At 29.7% G+C, this 20178-nt stretch overlaps 3 protein-coding genes across 5 annotated transcripts; 1 reads left to right on the forward strand and 2 right to left on the reverse strand.

Annotated features, from left to right (window-relative positions):
• Positions 1-2900: 2900 nt before the first annotated feature.
• LOC130677331 (nuclear pore complex protein Nup107) lies at positions 2901-7221 on the reverse strand. The gene is made up of 4 exons (XM_057484048.1): positions 7015-7221; positions 5081-6894; positions 4677-4997; positions 2901-3379 (listed from the first exon to the last, which is right to left on the reverse strand). Exons 1-4 carry the CDS (start codon positions 7055-7057, stop codon positions 3041-3043), a joined length of 2517 nt encoding a protein of 838 aa, XP_057340031.1. The 5' UTR covers positions 7058-7221; the 3' UTR covers positions 2901-3040.
• Positions 7222-10508: 3287 nt separating this feature from the next.
• On the forward strand, positions 10509-13973 carry LOC130677161 (uncharacterized). 2 transcript variants are annotated; one of them, XM_057483803.1, is made up of 9 exons: positions 10509-10707; positions 10787-10882; positions 10968-11085; positions 11152-11355; positions 12228-12374; positions 12737-12845; positions 12924-13082; positions 13154-13363; positions 13499-13665. In XM_057483803.1, the coding sequence occupies exons 1-9, from the start codon at positions 10610-10612 to the stop codon at positions 13531-13533; spliced, it is 1176 nt and encodes a 391-aa protein (XP_057339786.1). In that variant the 5' UTR covers positions 10509-10609; the 3' UTR covers positions 13534-13665. The 2 variants fall into 2 exon arrangements, with proteins under 2 accessions (XP_057339786.1, XP_057339785.1); XM_057483802.1 differs by having other exon boundaries at positions 10513-10707; positions 13154-13404; positions 13499-13973.
• Positions 13974-15051: 1078 nt separating this feature from the next.
• On the reverse strand, positions 15052-20110 carry LOC130677235 (SET and MYND domain-containing protein 4-like). 2 transcript variants are annotated; one of them, XM_057483914.1, is made up of 5 exons: positions 19709-19881; positions 16933-17940; positions 16593-16861; positions 16203-16505; positions 15052-16130 (listed from the first exon to the last, which is right to left on the reverse strand). In XM_057483914.1, exons 1-5 carry the CDS (start codon positions 19758-19760, stop codon positions 15867-15869), a joined length of 1896 nt encoding a protein of 631 aa, XP_057339897.1. In that variant the 5' UTR covers positions 19761-19881; the 3' UTR covers positions 15052-15866. The 2 variants fall into 2 exon arrangements, with proteins under 2 accessions (XP_057339897.1, XP_057339898.1); XM_057483915.1 differs by lacking the exon at positions 19709-19881 and adding an exon at positions 19958-20110 and having other exon boundaries at positions 15059-16130.
• Positions 20111-20178: the final 68 nt, after the last annotated feature.

Below are 20178 nucleotides of genomic sequence, written 5' to 3' on the forward strand. Positions count from 1 at the left end.
ATTTTTTTCAAAATTTTTTTTTTTTCAATTTTTTTCGATAATCGATCTTTTTGATCGAAGAAATGAAGATTATCGGTAAAAAAAACCATTTTCAAATCGAAAAAATGAACAAAAACCGAGAAACTACCAATTATGGTGATTTTTGACAAAATCGATAAATTTAAAGCTTCGGGGCACTAAGAAAGAAAAATCGCAGCGATTTGAAATTTTCAGGGTTTTTTTAGGACACTTTGAGGTTGAAAAAAAGTCGAAGATATCCTTTGTTCATCCTTTATATCCAAAGTTATAGCAAGATTTCCGAATATCCTTAAATTTGTGAATTTTGACCTGTTTTTTACCAAACATTATCGCTAAAAAAAAAATTTTTCTATCAAATGCCACTAATTTTGCCTTATAGAGAATGTTTTCCAGTTTTCAAAACCCTGCTTCCATTCTCTGTACGACCAATACATCCGGAGTTATTGATTATCAAAGCCAAAATGGACTTTTTTGCTTTGATCAATGATAACTCGGCGCCAAACCGTCGTAGAGACTTTTTAAGGCCACCAAATTAAAGGGCATAAAATTTCCGAGAAAAGTCAGACAGTCGGATTATTCAAAAAAATTTATTGTCGCCCATAGAGGTATTGAAAGACCAGCAAAAATTTTGAAAATTTTTTTTTCGTTGGTTTTCTCATGATTACTCCGGAACCGTACATGATAAAAAATTTTGAGGTCCAGATCTGAAAACTAGAAACTTGAGGCTACAATTTGCTTTTTTTAGATTTTTTATACGACCATTTTTCACCGTGTTACAGCATGTTGAAAATCACCTAAAAATTTCGGATTTTTTTTCTATCCCTTAATTTCTGTGACCAGTGTAGAATCAAATCCATGCAAAAGAAGATTTTGTTTTTTTTTTAGAAGAAATATTTATACAAAATAATTTAAATGCATCCGAAAACGAGTAAAATAATAATTGGCCTTTTTTGAGAAAAAATTCTAGTTATGACAATATAATAATGCAATAAAATTCATCAAAAATAATATTTTGCTTAATTTTAGAACAAATATTTACAGAAAATATTCAAATAATGAAATCAAATAATGAAAATAGCGATTTGCCTTTTTGATAAAAATATCAGCATCAAACGATGAAATAATAGAATCAAACCCACACAAAATAGTAATTTTTTCTTTTTTTTTTTTCAGAATAAATATTGATAATATAGTGCAATCAAATTAATAAGAATTAACATTTTTCCTTTTTTTAGATTCAAAATTCATACAAAGTCATAAAATAATTTATCACAGAGACATAAATTAATACTTTGCATTTTCTTACATTAAAAGTCTATACAAATTAAAGCAATGCAGACAAATTAAAGAAATAATATATTTTGCCCGTTTTTAGAAAAATTATGGATCTGAATGAAAGGTAAGAGACCCAGTACACGATCAATTATGCATTTGTATATCTCTATTTACTAAATTTTACTAAATATAGATATATAAATACATTGAGTGATCGGACACTAGGTCTTTTACTTTATGTAGAATCTTAAATTACCTTTTTCACACACATTTTCAATAATATTTTATCTTCTGTTCATCAACACTGTAAAAAATTGGGAGTGAATTCAGAGTGATTACGGATTTTATTTAAATTTGAATTCACTCCGTCATTCGGAGTTCCAGAGTTTAAAAAAAATCACTCCGCATACGGAGTAAATAAGGAGTTTGTTTTTCTCACTGAGGGATTTCGGAGTGATGCGAATTTTATTTAAATCCGTATTTACTCCAATTCTGAGTTTTTATATCAAAATAAACTTCTCTTCGGAGTAAATTTCACTAAATAAATAAACAGTCACCCTCACATCCACTCCGCATCTACTCCGGATTTAATCCGCGTTTACTCCGCAAATTTTTAACACTAAAGTCACGAGTAAAATTTTTTCCGTAAAATTTTTTCCGTAAAATTTTTTCCTGTACCATCAGAAAATAAATTTAATATCATTATCAGAACTATAATTAATAAAAACTAATAACAAATTATCATATCAAATAAATATCAAACTAGATCTAATACTAAATCATATCAATCTGATGGAATTTTAATAAATCCAATAAAATCTTATGGCATCATATCAAACGCAATTTACGTATCATCAAATAAATCAAACCCGTCTAATTTTATTATTACCATTAAATACAAAAAAAATTCTTCAATTTAAAATTAACTTAAATATTTATAATAATTACATCTGATTCATTTATCTCATAATGAAAAAAAAATGAAAGATTTTTGTCAATAATATACATTAAATATATAAGTATATAAATATATTATATATGATAACGTAGAAAAAGTATGTAATAGATTCTAGATAAAATATTTCATTTGTATTACGTTGACTTTTTTTTTATTTTTTAATTTTCTATCAGTGCTGCCTTTTGCAATTATAAACGAGGCACGCTAATTATATCCCGTATTACAATTATTACTGTATCACTCATCAAAAAATATATATATACATAAATATATATATGAAAAAAAAAGTAAATAAAAAAAAATAAAAATTCGAACGAATTGTTTCGTCCATGACCCAGCCATCGTAGTTTAGATCACAAGTTTTAAAAAAATTATCAGATTTAAAGTCAACCAAAAGAATAAGAAAAAAAATAAAAAAAAAAATTCTTGTCACGATGAGCTTTAGTCAATGTGTTTATTGATGAAATATAAATAATTAATGATTAATGATTAATGACTAATAACTAACTCGTTGTATTGGCCACCTTAATTGTTGCTATTATTACAATTTATTATCATAAACATATTTACTATTAATTAACAATGTATCAAATTTTATATTCACTTCGTGTGGTTGACAATAATAATAATAAATCGTTTTATAAACTCATTGACGATTAAAAAATTACGTATCAAATTTATTTTAGTCTTAACTCTTATAACTTAATTTAATAATTAATACTTATTTAAATAATATATAGATTTAATTAATTATTGTAATTACAATTATATTTTAATTATTATCAATGGTTATTTTGAATAACCCCATGCGTCTTTTTTTTTATCCATAAGTACAAGAGATGACTCACATATTTTTCTGTAGACCTCGCGCATTCGTTCTTTTGGAAATACTTTGTAGAGTTGATAACGCTCCAATGCAAGAGTCTCACCGAGTTCAATACACTCTGCATGCTCGTTCATTTCGGACATAACATTTATCAGAAGTAACGTTATTTTGGGTATACACAGACTCCGCAGTTTGGCGAGCTGGTGCTTGCGGAGGTGGTCTGGCGGCATTGTCTTTGTTCTGTCTACTAGCCAGCCTCCGTCGGGGAACAGAAGGACGTTGAAGAGAAGCTGCTTTACTGCCTAATTAATTTTTATTAATCATTAATCATTAGTTGAAAAAATTACTGTAATCTTATTTAAAATTGTTCAATTTATTACTAATTATGGCGTCTAGTTTTCAAAACCGGGCATCTTAAAAAATATTAAAAAGTTGTTTTACTCTCTTTTTGGGGTACTGTCATGTCCCTGCAGGATTGAACTTAAAACGCTGCTTAATTTTCGAAAATTAATTTTAAAATTTACGGTGTTCTTAGAACCGGATGAATCCAACGAACAGTAAGTTTTAAATTCGGTAAAAATTTATGTTTGATTGAAATCCATAAAAATTAAATTTTATTCATTTCTTTATTTTGAATTATTTTAAAAATATTTTTTGTTATACTGAAATATATTTTTGAATTTAGCGATAATTTAAAAATAAACTTGTTAAAATTATTAGTAAAAAAATTTTGATAAAAATTTCTAACAAAAAACTTGAACTATTCAGCCTGAATATTATTGATTTTGAAAGTTTTCATCAAATTTTAAAAGTAATCAAAAATGTATAAATAAATATTTGGTAAAGAAATAAAATAATTATTTTTAAATTGGAAGTTTTTTTTTTTGTCAGAAAATTAAATTAGAATCAAAATTAACATTTTTTCAGTCTACAGTTACCATTTAGGCGGGTTCAAAATTCTGTTTAAAGTCTAAACCAGCCAAGAAAATAATTTATATATTTAATTTTAACTCAGTAATTTATGTACCTGAAGATCGGAAGGTTTTTCGCACAATAAAAATGAAAAAAATTCATGTAATTCGACTGCTTAAGGTGACTTAAGGGATAATTGGGGGAGGCTTCAATTTTCGGCTGACATACCAGCACCTATGCAAAACATTTCGGAAATCTAGACGTACCTGAAGATCGGAACATTTTTCACGCACCAGAAAAAAAAAAAATTGGAAAGTAAAAAATCTAGTGGATGACTAAATTTCTGAAATGTTTCGCATATAGATGCTGGTATGTCAGCCGAAAATCTTAGGCTACCCCCAACCTCAGGAACTATCCCTTAAGCAGTCGAATTACATAAATTTTTTTCATTTTCATTGCGCGAGAAACGTTCCGATCTTCAGATATATAAATCTAGATCCAGTGGATTTTTCACTTTTCATTTTGTTTTTTTCACTTGCAAATAAATCTCTTGCTTAGTAATTTTAATTCTACAACTCGACTTTATTGCTGGTTTATCAAGTATTAGCTTTCAGCGATTTCCCAAAAGTTAAAAAATTATTTTCGCTCAGTTTTAAAGCTAGACGCCTGAATTATCATGCAACTTACTTTAGTATGACGTTGCATTGTAGCTTTCCAGCTCTCCAACTCAGCCTGGTACTGCGCTTTTTTATGATCATAAGCAACTTTTTCAGTAAAAGTCGCGTAAGTTGGCAGCGGATCCAGCGGAATCGGCTTTCCTTGATGGAAGTGTCTGAACCATTCTTGAAAACCTTCTTGAGCATCTAGATAAGCCTTATAACAAAGATATTCACGAATAGAAGCCGAGGATTTGTGGTCACTGATCTCTTCAGTCATAGTTTGATCAACAAATGTGTTATCAATTGATGGCTGTTCCATCATTATCATTCCAATAGTATCCGCTGGAATCTAGAAAATTAAATAAAATAATCAACATCAATAAACAAATCTATTAAACTACCTGAGAATTTTATCAATAATTATTAAATTACCTTATCAAAAGCTTTTCTAGCAGCATCTATTTTCTCGCATGTCAAAAAATATCTTATAAGAGCATTGGCTTGCCAAAGAGCTTCTCCTCTTTGATTTGGATAGAAAGTCATCCATTCCAGAGCATCTATTTTCTCCAAATCATCATCAGTAATCTTAGTAACCAACTGGGAGTCCAACTTGTCAACATCACCAACATTTTTATTACGAATGTTCTCAACAACCATTTTAGTTATCGCTTCAACATTCAAATTCGCGTCTTCAGCTGCAGACAGACAACGCTTTCTCATCTCCGTGTCCCGAATACGTTCAAGGTACAGAGCATAATAATTGACTTGTTCTTCCTGGGGTAAAGCTGCAGTGTAAAATGCAACTAGTGTAGGTTCCCCGATTTCAATCAGCAATTTAACGTAAGCCAGCAGAACTTTATCACCGACTTTGTCATTACTAATTTTTCCAATCTGTCTCAAGAAAAGAACCAGATGAGCGAGGAAACGTAAGAATTGAGGCCTGCAGTCTTCACTGTCAATCCACTCTTCGATAATTTCCATCAGCTGGGGCACTTGGTCTAGGATCAAATACTTCTGGATCAAATGATCCGCGGAATTCGACTGCTTGAGTATCGATAAATCCTTCGAGGCGTGAAGATCATTGAAGATTTCTTCTAAAGACAATTTAGACTTCCAGTAATCATCGGGCATGGAGACGTAGTTTTTAGCAACAACGCCGCGCAACTCGGACTCGACTTCAATGTCCATTAGAACTTTAACATGAGACCAGAGCGCGTCTTCCCAATTACGTGATACTGCAAGCAACTGGTTGATGTTCCCACAGAGACTTGCGTAGATGGCACGATAAAATGGGCCGATTCTGGTATCCTGAGACATGTACCAAGCGTTCAGCTTCCAGAGACTGCGATTCGGGTTACCCTCGATGGGAAGTTTCGTGTCGACGAGCGGATTCTTGTAGTTGGGATCATGATGCGGCTGCCAGCCGAGCAAGCAAGCGGCTCTCCAAGGCTGTCCGCAATGAATCGCGAGTTCCTGAGAACGCTGAAGTCTTCCGCAACGGACTTCTAAAAACATTCGCTTCTCTAGACGCGCGTCATCCTCTTTGTCGAGATCGTGCAGCGGTTTTCCTTCTCTGACAGGCGCATCTGGATCTAGAGAAGTAACCAGAGGTCTGCTGGACCCGAAAGTTATTCCGGATTGACGGTTTTGTAGCTGGTGAAGTGTATTTTCCCAGGCGACGGTTTTGTCAGTAAAGTGTTCGATTTTAGGCAAGAACTCCAGCTCATCGCACGCGTTTTTTTCCAACCAATCAATTATCAATTGATACTCACGAACTTGGCTCTCGCTGCTCATCAGATTCGCTATCACGTCTGCTTCAGAGACATAACTGTTCCCGTTAGTGTCGGTTTCCATCTGAGTATGCGAGGTAGCCAACCGGTTTTGATAGAGACAGAACAAAAGTCTCCATGTGTTTCTTTCGTTGGTTAAATTTATTTCCTCTTCACACAGTTCCGTGTTTTCGACTTTAGACTGCATGTCTCGCATCACTTCCAAAGCGTTTGTGCAGTTCTGTATAAAGTCGGAAATGGTGTCAAACACTTGGGGTTCGGTGGAATGCGACTGGACTATTTCTAAAAATTCTTGGTAAAGATTTGACGCAACTTTCTTCCATGGCCTCTCGGATTTTAGTATCAAACCAGTCGATGCGCTGTCTTCCATCAACTCAAACAAGGACCAGTTGCTCTTATCTGCGTATACTGAAGCATCTGATTCCTCTAGATTACTTCGCAACCTTGAACGATCCACTAAAAAAATATATTTATTTAAAATTTATCAATACTACGGACTTTAGTTTATTAATTTAATATATGAAATCATGCAATAAATATTAAAATTCAAAAAACTCAATGTTGAGGTTAGATTACCTGAATAATTCATCATTGAATAATCCGACGTCTGTGGATGCATTTTTTAGCCCAATTAAATTAAACTGTATTAGTGTTTGATAAAAAATATTTATTTTATTTTGTGTGTACCGTAATTTATGCAAAAAAAAATTATAACACCAGTGATTAGTTTGTAGCCGGCCACATTATTTACGCCATATTATTATGATACTTTTTGTGTGGATCTTTTACGCGGGATGTTTTAAAGTTTTACCATCAGAGTGTAACAACGGATACATTTAGGGTGGATTCCGAAATGCGCTGCGAGTAGCTGACTGTAGGGCGCATTTTGAAATCCACCCTTATAAATTATTATTTTTACTTGGGCGGTAAATTTAAATATTTAAAAAGTAAATTTCAAGAAACAGGAGCGAAATTAAAAAGTGTACGTCAAAATAAAATGGTGGCAGAATATGATAGATACTGTTTCAGAAATGAATTGTTTATTTGAGAAACCCCATAAGTCAAGAAAACAAAATTTTTCAGGAAACACAAAAAACATTTTTTGGAAAAACTTGACATTAAAATAATAAACAAATAATTGAATACAATGGTGTTAGCGTCTCTGAAAAAGATTCCAACAAGAAAAATTTAATTTTTTATCTGAAACTACTTAAAAAAATTATTTAAAGTTGATTGACTTATGGGGTTTCTCAACCAAACGGAAAAAAAAGAGTTATAAAATCTTTGCTTTTTTAAATTTTCCCACTCAAATCATTTATTACACTGATAAAATGAAGTATTAAATATGTATTTGAACTCTGAAACTCAGAAATTACAAAAAATTATAATTAATTTAAACATTTTAATTAGTCATACAACAGTCAACAATAAAACAACATTTGAAATTAATTTCCCAAAAAAGCGCGAATTTAAAATAAAAAAAAAAAAATTATTTCTGTAGAGCTAAAACTGCATATGTTTATTTGAGTCATTGACTTATGGAGTTTCTCAACTAAATGAAATTGCTGTCACCCCGTTAATTTTTTTTAAACGCTGATTCGATGCATATTTTGATTGATTTCCATGGAGGGACATCCGAAGAACCCAAAAATGCAAAAAACCCAATTTCGTAAAAAACATGACTTATGAGGTTTCTCAAATAAACGATTCAAATATATTCGTCAAAATCGTTAGCGAAAATTGGGATACTCCTCATCCTACTGAACCGTCATTCTATCTAGCAAATTATTTCGTAAAAAGTTTAAGATATTGTTTAAGACGTTATGGTAATCTAATACACGGGCCAAGTCTGGCACGATTTGTCGAAATCGCACTAGAATCATTCGATTCCACGTTAAAACCTCAGCAAGAACCCTTTTTCTATTTGAACTTTTCATTTTCTTGGCTTCTGTCAACAATTCGCCATTGCCGAGATCTAAAATTGGAAACTTAAAATTTTTTTCTCATGTTATTTAAATGGCAAATCTAAAATCACAAAGAGGCACCTCTTAACATGAATATTGAGAGCTCAAACTTTACCAGAATTTTTTAACTTCCCGCTAAAAAAAGTATAAATTTTCAAAAATTCGGGAAGCTATTGTTTTCACCCCGATTTTCGAAAATCGAGTTTTCATCAGATGTCAACATTTTGAGATCCAAGGAAGCTATTCTGACTATTGTCAGAATGATGTCCAAGTGACTGTATGTATGTGTGAGCTCTAGGAACTCGAAAACGGCCGAAAGTTTTGGGGCTGGCCGACAGAGCCAACCGATAGACCGATTTTTTTAATAACATTTATTTTAAGTACCGATTGAATTACAAAATGTTCGTTTGGTTATGGAAAATATTTAGAGAGAAAAATTTTTTTTTTATTACAACAAAAAAAACTTATTAATAAATTCTTGTGAGAATAGGTATGAATGGTGAAAGAGAAAATTCCTGATGATAGATAGCAACAGCGGAAGTAGTTCGGTGCTCGCCACGAGATGGCGCTTATTTACTTGCCGTGTCCCTGGTAAGATATATATTTCAGAATTTTTATATACCGTACTTGAGACTATGATAACGTGCAATTGTCTATTAACTAATAATTACGCCGTATAACAGTAAGGCAAATACATAAATAAAATATACGAATAAACTCTCTCTATATATATATATATATATATATATATATATATATATATATATATATATATATATATCGATTATAATAATTTAAATACGTAAATAAAAAAAAAAAATATTTTTATTTTTTGTTCTTGATTGGCCGTTGGCACCCCATGTAATTGACGGCGAAGGTAATCGCTCAGTCTGAACTCAGTGAATTTAGTTTCGCTAGAGTACTTTCTTCCATTCCAGAATTTCATTTTGGCAATATGTTTGATGCTTCAGTATGTTCTTCGGAGCCAGACATTGACAACTGAGACTCGGATTCAGTCCGACTCGCTGAAATATTTTCAATAGAACTTTTTGAAAATTTTTAATTTCACTTAGGATTCAAAATTATCTACAGATATAAAAAAATTGTTTAAATTCCATTATAACTTAAGACTTCATTACTTAGATAGTTAGTTACCTAACAAGATTTACTTTACAGATGGTTGAGTTTCTCTTCGACGGGGGTTATAATATGAGTCATTATGCCGAATCGCACGAATATTCGCCGCTAATTTTATTGTGGTCCGAATCGACGTGATGTGAATTGTCTCTTATTTGAAAAACTCAACTTAGATACTTTTAAAGAGTTTGTAATTCATACTATTCGTTTTTTTCGTGATGGTAACTATATTTTTGTTCAATTATCACATTTTACTATTGAAGTGTGAGTGTCATATCAATTTAAATTTTTTATTTCGATTTGTACTTCGTTTAGTGTAATATATAAGCTATTGAATGTATATATTTTGTTATTGAGCAGTTCTTCTTGGAAATTTTCTTGCATTTCTTGCGTTGGCTACTTTTTCGTTCGGATCTCTCTTAAGGACCCTGACATTTAAGAAATAAAAAAGCGCGGGAAATTTTTTTAATTTATTTGAATTTTAAAATTTTAAAAATGTATTTTTCTATGGAATAAATTTATCTTCTTATTTAAAATCACTTATTTTTATTTTTATAGAATGTAATTAGTGCGTATTAATAATAATAATAATAATAATAATTATAATAATTGTAATTAAAAAATTTTAAAAACTCAATTATTGAACTGCCGTTTATTTATTTTTAAAAATACAAAATTTTTATAAATAATTAATTAATTAAAAGTTACGATTATTCAGATCTAAAAATTTCATATATATATACATCTCTATATACTGTTGCGGCGTTGCCAAACTTATTTATTATTCTTTTTCATTTTTTTTAAATCTCAAAGCATGTCTTTGATTGGTCAATTTAGATTTTAAATAACTCAAAAACTATTGAGAATTTTGAAAAATAGCTAAGGAACTTTATGCTTAGAATCGTCTCCTCTATTCAAATTTTCCCGCTGTGAAGGTAATTCTGAATCACCCTGTATATATATGTATCCAATAATGATCACTCATAACCTAAAAATATATGACGTATAAAAAAAAAGTATAAACACCTGTTTATATTTCTATCTGCCAAAAAATTTAAAAAAATGTAAAAATGTTTGAACATAATAACAATTTAAAAATATTTATTGTTTTATTGATATGTAAGACAGTTAATTGTTTCATTGATCCAACATTAGAAACTAAAAAAAAGTAAGAACTTTATTTACTTCACACCTCATGTCAATAAATTTAAATCATTAATCAATCAATTAATTAATTATAATTACAGCCGGGATCATTATATAGACCCGCATTCTATATATTACAACAAATATACCCACCAATTGGAAGTAAGCAGTCATTTAAAACAACCAACTGATGTAATGTAGGTTTTGTTTACCAACAGTTTGATTTTTTAATTTAAATAAAACACTCATTCGTTTTGTTTTCACATATTTTATATATCTTAGAGCAACAGAGCAATCATCCAATGCGTGTAATGTCAACATAAATCGCAAAAATGATATTCCAGATGAATTATTCTCTCGTAGATTCGTTAATTTGTTACTCGAGGCAACATCTTTCGAAGTAATTTTATTTGAATTAAATAATTACTACAATTAATTAATTAATTAATTGTTTAATTATTTTCAGAAAAATGGCAATTTGTTGACATCAAGTCTAACAGTCGAATTAACGACGACAGATTTAATAAAATTAAAAAATTTTGCCATCGGGAAATCTACGATACGTGAAATAGATTCAATTATTGGTCATATTTTTATAAAACCAGAGAAAATTCATGCGCAAGATACTTATTCATTTATTAAAGAATTTATATATTTTTTAATAATACACGTAAGTATTTTATGTGATCCTGAAGTTAGCATGAGTGTGAATGTAGCAGACATATTAGACAAATTTTAAATTATTAATAAATAGAGTAAATAATTAATCAAATTAAATTTTTTAAGAATGCGCATTCAAAAAATTTTCAAATTAATAACTGCATTTTTTATAAATATTATTTTTTTAATTATTTACTCTATTTATTAATAATTTTAAATTTGTCTGATGTTTTCTACTTTCACACACGATCTTGAAGTAAGCAGACAATTAAAAATTATTTGATCTTTTTTTAAACAATTAAATTTGAAGAAAAAAAAAAACCAAAAATATGCACATGTAGAAAATTTAAAAACCTATAAATGCAATTTTTCAAAATATTTTTTTTTTAAATTTATTGTTTTGAAAAAAAAAAATTATTAGGCGGCTAATTTCAGAATCCTGTAGAGTTAGCGGACTGAAAATTTTTGAACCTTTGAAATAATAAAATGAAATGTTTATAAAATATAAACAAAAAAATACATATTCAGACAATTCAAAAACCCCTACATGCATTTTTTAAAATTTTATTTTTTTAGATGTAATTAAAGAATTATCTTATGTCTGCTATATTTACACTCATTCCTGGAGTTAGTAAACAATTGACAATTTTTAGATTTTTTTCAAACAAATTAATTAATAAAAAAAAATTTACATGTAGAAAATTTAAAAAACTATTGGTGAAATTTTTTTAAGTATTTGTTTTTTTTTTGTAATTTGTCTGTTTCAAAAAAATCTATAAGTTATTAGACGTCTGCTTACTTCAGTATCATGCATTTTGCTATTAATTAATTACTGCAATCTAATAATTAAATATTACAATTTATATATTTATTTTCTTACAGAAAGAAATAACGTTAATAACAATAGTTGTCCTGTGGATTTCATGGATAATATTGACAACAAAATGGAATATGTTAAAAATAACTCTTATTATTTTATTGACAGTATTCGCAGTGAGTTTTATTATCACGTGGTTACAATTATTACGTGTAAGTAATTAATTATTAAACTTTCTCTTCAACAATTTGCTGTTTAGTTTTTTCCATCAGTTGAACGTCAAGTTCTCCTGTTTTAAGTGTTGACTGTAATTTGATGACAACATAAGTTACAAGTTGACAGAAATCTACAGCGTAATAAAAATGCATTAAATCAAAAAATTGCGGGAAAAAAAGCGCCGGGCAAAATTTAAATTAAATCTGACAGAAAGTTGTGAGAAAAAAAGCTGACTAGTTGAAGTTATCAACTATTTACATTATTAACTTTTAGCAGTCAACTTGACGTCTTCAGTTGTAGATTTCCGTCAATTCTTAGGATATTTTTTATATACTCAAATAATATTTAAATTTATTAGGAAGCTGAGATAAAGCTGACAGTGAAGCAGGTACAGTTTGCGCAGGTTCCAATTCAATGTAATCCACATAGAATGTCATGGTGGGATAAATTATGGACAGCATGGAATTGTAAGTAGAACAATTAATTATTATTATTACTATTATTAATTGTAATTATTTATGTAAATTATATATTTATTATTACAGCTGTAGATGAATGTCAAAAGTATTACGAAGCGATGATGGAAAATCCATTCCTTCAAGTGACTCCAGCACAGGCGCTGTCTAAAATGATAGCGACATGTGTGGTAACACCTGTCGGGTTAATTGGTCATGCTGTCGGAGATTTTGTCAATAATGCGACGAGTAAATTTTATATTTAATTTGTTTAATGAAAAAAAAAATAAATTAAATTAAATAATTTTTTTTTGTTTCAGAAAATCTTTGGTTCCCAATTCGAATGGTCGTCGCACCATTATTAATAATTGGAATAATATTAATTACTGGAATAGTATTGGTTGTACTCGGAGGTGGATCTTTGAACCTTTGGGGCTTTGGGCCTTTTTCTGTTTTTTCATTACGCGGACGTACAGAGTCAAGTAATAGTAATTTACCGAGTACTGATTCACGGAATGTAAAATTACCGAGTACGGAAAGACAAGCTATTCAACCCATATATAATTTCAACGTACTTACATTAATTATTAATTATTTTACTCACGTCATTTAAAATAAATAATAATAATTAACAGATGATTGATTAATTAATCATATATTTTCAGTTACACGGAGGTCAAATCCACCAAATCGCCATTAAAAATACAAGCGAGGAAAACTTAACATCAGTTGATTTCAAAGCTGATAAATCTGTTTCGCTTGAAAGAAGTATACAGGCATTAAAAAATAATGGGCATGATGTTGAAATTAATTTAATAAAACCGAGTACTTCAGAGAATTCAAATATTGAAGTTGAAGAAAGTAAACTAGCATTAGAATTAAATAAAGTGTGTGAGTCCATTGATTCCAGTCCTACGGAATTTAAACATGAAGAGAATAATTTTAAATTAAATTCTGATGAAAATAGAGAATGCACTTGTAAAAAAAAATCTGATAAACCAATATCAGAATCTGGTGATAATTAAAGTTAATTTAAAAATTTTTTTTAAGTTATAAAAATTTTATACTTAGATAAATAAAGACTGATGATTGTTAATAATTTTATACTAAAATGAATACTACTGTAATTTTTGCTAATAAATTAATTTTTTGTTAATTTAATTAAAAATTAGTGATCATTTATTCTCTCCGGGAAAGCGTATGCATTATTAATTAATAAAAATAATTGAGACAAAGAATAGTAGAAATTATTAAAAAAATTTTTCTTTAATTATATATGAAATATCTATGAAAAATATTAAAAACTGTGTTTTTTCTATTTTTTGTTGATAATATGGTTATTTTTTTAACTTTTCAACGTCGATATCTTTTGAAATAATTAACCGATTTTGACGTCGATAATTAATTAATAAAATATGGTCAAGTAATTTTGAATGTCACAAAGTTGTTAGTTCAGTAAAATCATTCTCCGTTTTTTTTTGTTTTTTTTTTTTCAATTTGCTTTCCATACAGTAATTTCATTTAATATGTTTATGTACAAAAAATACAGTTAAAAAATATTTTTTACTAACATACTTTACACATTGTAAGTAAATAACTCATAAATTTATTTATAATAATTGCCTTTATTGAATCATTAGTAAAAATTTATTTATTATAATAATTTTGGAAATATACAAGTGTGAGTATTTTAATAATTAACAATAATTTGATAAAAAAAATACTTATTTAGTTATTTATTTTGTAAAAATTAGTCTACTCAGGTACTTGTAGAGCCAGTTAGGTGTGAAAAATAAATATCTCATTTAAGAATTAAATACTGAGCGTTGTAACAAACGATAATACTTTTTGTAAATCAAAGGATTGTAATTAGTAACATAATAATGGTAACGATAATGAAAAATAATAATAAAATGATGCAGATTAGTAACCTTCGGCTAAATGGTAATTATTAATTAATAAATGTAAAGAAATCCTTTTTTTTGTAGCTATCGTTATATATATAAGTTATCGTTTTGCTGAATCGATTACTTGAATAAATATACAAAATTCCAAGTTTATTATATGTTAGCTAGTATAGATAGAAATGATTTTACAAAAAAAAATATTTTCTTAAATCTATAATAACAAAATTATTAATTAAATACTGTAAATTTAGAATGCAATTACATATTCAAGTAATTATTAATATTGTTTTGCTTTAAGCAGTTTCATGAATTTTTAACAATAGATGATAAAATATCTTTATACCGAAAACTGTTTAAAACATTTTAACCGGTGAGTAAGTAGAGTAACTAAAGTAATAATAAATTACTTGAAAAGAAAAAAAAAACTTTTAAACGTTTAACAAAATAACAAAAAAAAATATGTGGGGGCCGTTCAGAAAATATGTCACACAATATTTTACCTTTTAACACCCCCACCCCTCTTCGTTACGCTGTCACATTTTCTGTGACCCTCCTATCACTATTATGAAAATATATGCATAGAAATATTGATATATTCAAAAATATGAAACTAATGACTTTCTATTGTTATAAAAAAAAATTTTCAAAATTGTTTAATGAGCAGCGAACGTCGCGTTTCCTTAGAACCCCTATCCCTATTGTCAAAGTAAGCGATACCCCCTCCAGCCCCATACATGCGAACGTATTTTACGAACGGCCCCATAGTAAAAATATCTAAAAAATACTTATTCAAATAAGTAGGAGATCTCCAGTGAGTATTAATTCATTTTTTACCATACCCACACCGAAAGTTTAAATTCCTGCCTTGTTTAGAGGGAAGAAAGTCTGAGCAAAAAATTAGCGCATGCGCCATTCTTCACACAAACAGAGGCAAAAATTTAAACTGTCAGGTGTAGGTCTGGTGAAAAATAGCATACATACCTTGGAGGAAGGTAGGACGTCCCAATCCGCGTGTTTGCCTTCGGCTCGGGTAGGCAATTATACACGAGGGTTGAAATGTCCTAATTTCCTCCTTAGGTGTGTAATATACTGTTGCTTGTATAAAGCCTTCGACATTGTTTGTGTTTCAAATAATATGGAAAAAAGTGTGACAAAGAGAATCATACATAGTGCAAATAAAGTCTTTCCAATCAATCAACTCTTGGCACGGATAATTAGCGTATTGACTAAAAGTATTAATAGCCTTGTTTAAATGAGTTATTCTCTCACGAAGAGAATCGTATCCATCTTGCGTACTTGTAAAACTACTAGGAGAAGAGTTTAAATAAGTTTCAAGTCGTTCTTTATAACCTGTCAACCGTTGTTTGACATCAGCAGGCAGCGGTTGGTCCTGGACAAAATTTATAATCAATAACCATTAGCAGATTGCGTGAAAAAATTTACATTAAATGATAAGGATTACCAAAACTGATGGATATTTATAATCCGGACCCCAATCATTGACACAAGCGACACATTTACAATCAATGTTATTTATCTTCATCAATTTTTCTTTTCTTTCTGCGGTTTTCATTTTCAAATAAGAATAATGAGTAATACATATTTTATCATTTGGTTTAATTAGATTGAGAGCAAAAAGTACACATGTATTTTCGGCGTAAAATACGTAGACATTTGGGTCACAACTTTGAGTAAAATAATTGATCATAGGAAAAAGTTGTTCACAATAATCGATCACTTTACTCTCATAATCAAGAGTCGATGTCTGAAATAAAAATTATAAAATTCTTATTATAAAACAATCAACTTTGAAGATTGAATCGGTCATTAATAATAACAATAAATCACTTACAACAACGGAATGCGCCCTAATAATACAAATGTGTCGTAAAATTAATCCCCCAATAAAAAGAGCCAATTGATTTCCCATTAGTTCATTAAAATCATCTATTTTTTTTCCAAAGACTTCAGTAATCGCTGCTAGATATAACAATATTTTGGCGGATTTTAATGAGTAGTCTGACAATTCTTCAGCAGTAAATTTCCATTCTGTCAAAGTGTAAACACTGCAGTATTTTGAACAATCGAATACATCACCGGTAAAACGTTTATTAAATGAATCTAAAAATAACGTTGGTCAATTAGTTGGTAACGGAAAAAACAAAATTTGAGTTTCAATAATTTATTTTTACCATCCATCGAATCTAGTTGTTCGATTTTTTTTCTTAGCCCATTAATTGTTCCCGCTTCCTTCAAAGCTTTAACTGTCAATCTTAGACTCAGTAACAAATTCGACTGATGGATATTCTCTTCTATCATTGTACTAATAACAAGACACTCAATATCATGGTACTCTTTCCATGATTTGTCTCTACAGTTTTCATTGCAATATATGGCATGTATACATCGCAGACAGGGTATGCCAGATAAAATACGTTTGAAACAATGTAAGCAATGGGTCTTAAAATTACGATGGACAAGTACTGACGCGTAAGATTTGTGAACTAACAGACCTTCGCCAGATTTAATATCTCTAGTAGCTTCTACATAGAATTCATTTTCACTAGATTGCTTCAGTGAAATAGCATCCGATGCTCCAAGTATTTTAGAATTTCCGGTCGAAATATTTGGCAGCATAATTCTAAAGTCAATTTGTCGATTATTGTTAGAATTTCTGAATGACTTGGCTCTAAATTTTGGACTCTGAAGATTTATCAAGGCCGCGTTTATTCTCTCTTCATTATGGGCATCCATTTTGCCCATCCATCTGTAAGCTTCGTCCATAGCTTGTTGTACTTCCGGTCGGATTTTATTGTCAAGCGCCAGTAAATTTTTAGCACGACCGAGATACAAATTAGCTTTCAATTTATCTGGGTAGCCGATTTCCAAAGCTCTTTTGATATCTACCAGAGACTCGTTATAGCGGGCATACTCGTACAAGATGGCCGAACGATTAGCGTACATTGTGGCCAGTTCTTCTGAATCGGGTTTTGCAATACCAACTCCCATCGTATACAGTCCAATGATCTCTTTATTGGATATTTTTGAGGATTTTTTCTTGATATGAGTCAATAATTCTCCAGCAAGATTTTTGTCTACTAAATTTATTTCTATTTCCGGCTTTTCATACTTCTCCGACAATTCTTTTAGCTTGTTCTTTATTAAACTTTCATAACTACCACACTTTGAGTCCACCATAACTAATTTTTAAAAATATAGATTACTTTATATACCAGTTATAATTTTCATTTTTTAATTATCCGTAAAAAAAAATTTCTAAAAAGACTTTTAACGGCGTGTTCGGTTGCTTGCTCCAGGCTGTTTGGAGCAACCCAAAAAATTTTCGAAAATGAATGAGATTTTCCGAAATCTTTATATTTATGTAATTTAAACAGTTGCCGCTAAAATAATAAAGGGATCGACATATTTATCCAAGTCATAAATTGCTTAATTAAACAGAATATTTTTTTAGTAGATTAATTTTTAAAAATAATAATAGGGGGTGGGGCAAAACAGGCTATTTAAGGAAATACTTTCAGGGACTCAAATATGCGTTAATTCTTTTTTTTTAATGATATTCAAAGTAAATAGAAAAAATTTTGCGGGCAAAATGGGTACCTCCTAAAAAAGGTGAAAAAAAATTTCGGGATATTAAATAAATTTGACTAAATTAAATTTTCTTGTAATAAGTAATTTAGATAAAGAAAAATTACATTTCACATAGGGTAGAGGTACCATTTTTGGTCACTTTAGGGCCAGTTTTGGACACGTGAAAAATTTTAATAAATTAATTCGTAAAAGACACAACAAGATAATTAATTTTTCAAATGTATTTTGAAATACTTTTGTCCCACTATTAAAACGGAAATTTTATGTTACTCTTTTTCATTAATTAAAATAAAGTATTAAATGTCCAAAAATGGAGCAGTGGCCACAAATGGTACCCATATAACAATCTTATAGCAATCTTGCCCAAGTCCGGTCACCATTAGACTAGTAGTCTAGATCTTTATATAACTATGGATCCTGCTGCAGTCACTGGTACAAAGTTTTAAATTGCAAGTCTTGGATAAGACTTAAGAAAAAACTTTGCGTTATGTTGTACATAAAGAATAGTGCAAGAATATTTAAGATATCTTGCTCAAGGTACATTGGTACAGTGACTTGAGCTAATCTTGCACCAGAAATTACTTGCATATACTAACGCATATCTTGCGGCAGATCTGCTCCAGAAGTGTCATATTGCAGTATCTGCCTCTGTCACTTTATCCCTTCAATTGGCATACGATACAGGATCCTGGGATAAAGTGACAGAGATAGAAGTTGGGTACATAGATAGTGTGATATGACACTTCTGGAACAGATTTGCCGCAAGATATGCGTTAGTGTCTGCAAGTAATTTCTGTTGCAAGACTCGCTCAAGATACGCGTAAGTAACTTTAATAACACATCTTGAGCAGGACATCTTGAATGTTCTTTTGTACAATATCATGTGCAAGTCCTACAACAATCTTGTCTTAGAATCTTGTAATTATTTCTTGTGACAGATTGATAGGTATATAAAGACGTAGACACCTAGGGGTCTTCCCCAAGATACTCTCATAAAAATAGTACAATACTACTACAAGATTATCTTGTGTACGTCATCTTGGGCAAGTCCATGTAGTATCTATCAAAAGATTCTTGTAATCAGTGTCTTCACCTGCAACTTGTTATGGAAAACGTTACATGGGTACCTCTACCCTAATTATTGAATGCAAAGAAAGTAAAAAAAATTTTTAATAGTTTTTATCATAAAACAAAAGTCATTAACATTAATCTTATTTGACGATAAATTTTCAGAGCAACATAATTTTTAATTTTTCAATTGACAATCGACTTCTTTCGTCATTATAATCGGCTCTGCCTCTGCTCCGAGCAGCACTAAGACCAAGCAACCAAACATGCCATTAAATTTAGAAGTTTTACCTGACAAACGCTTTTGAAATATTTTTATAGATTCTTTTTTTTTACAACACATTAATAATGATTTAATAATTAATTTTTTAAATTAATCTCAGACAACCTTTCACCCAAAATTTATTTTCATCCTCAGTAAAATAAATAAAAATCCCCTTGACATCAGATTTACTTTATTAAACATCTTAATAATCTTGAATATATTACATTATACTAATTAATAAATATACATCCTTAAAAATTTTTTTTTAAACTTACTTAAATTATAAATAACTCTAGCCTCTTTAAAATCAAATTTACAACTTCTTTTCCACTCGAAAAAATTACATCAGTACTTTTTCAAGTTTGCGCTAATCCACAATTTGTTGTCAATGGACACCGGTTCTTTGTCTCAGTCTTTTTATGTATCAAGAAATTTTTCCGACCTTTCAATGCTCACATGTATGAATTTATTACGTCATTCTGTTTACTATTCAAAC

The sequence above is a fragment of the Microplitis mediator genome, chromosome 11, assembly GCF_029852145.1.
Source record: "Microplitis mediator isolate UGA2020A chromosome 11, iyMicMedi2.1, whole genome shotgun sequence".
Classification (NCBI taxonomy): Eukaryota; Metazoa; Arthropoda; class Insecta; order Hymenoptera; family Braconidae; genus Microplitis; species Microplitis mediator.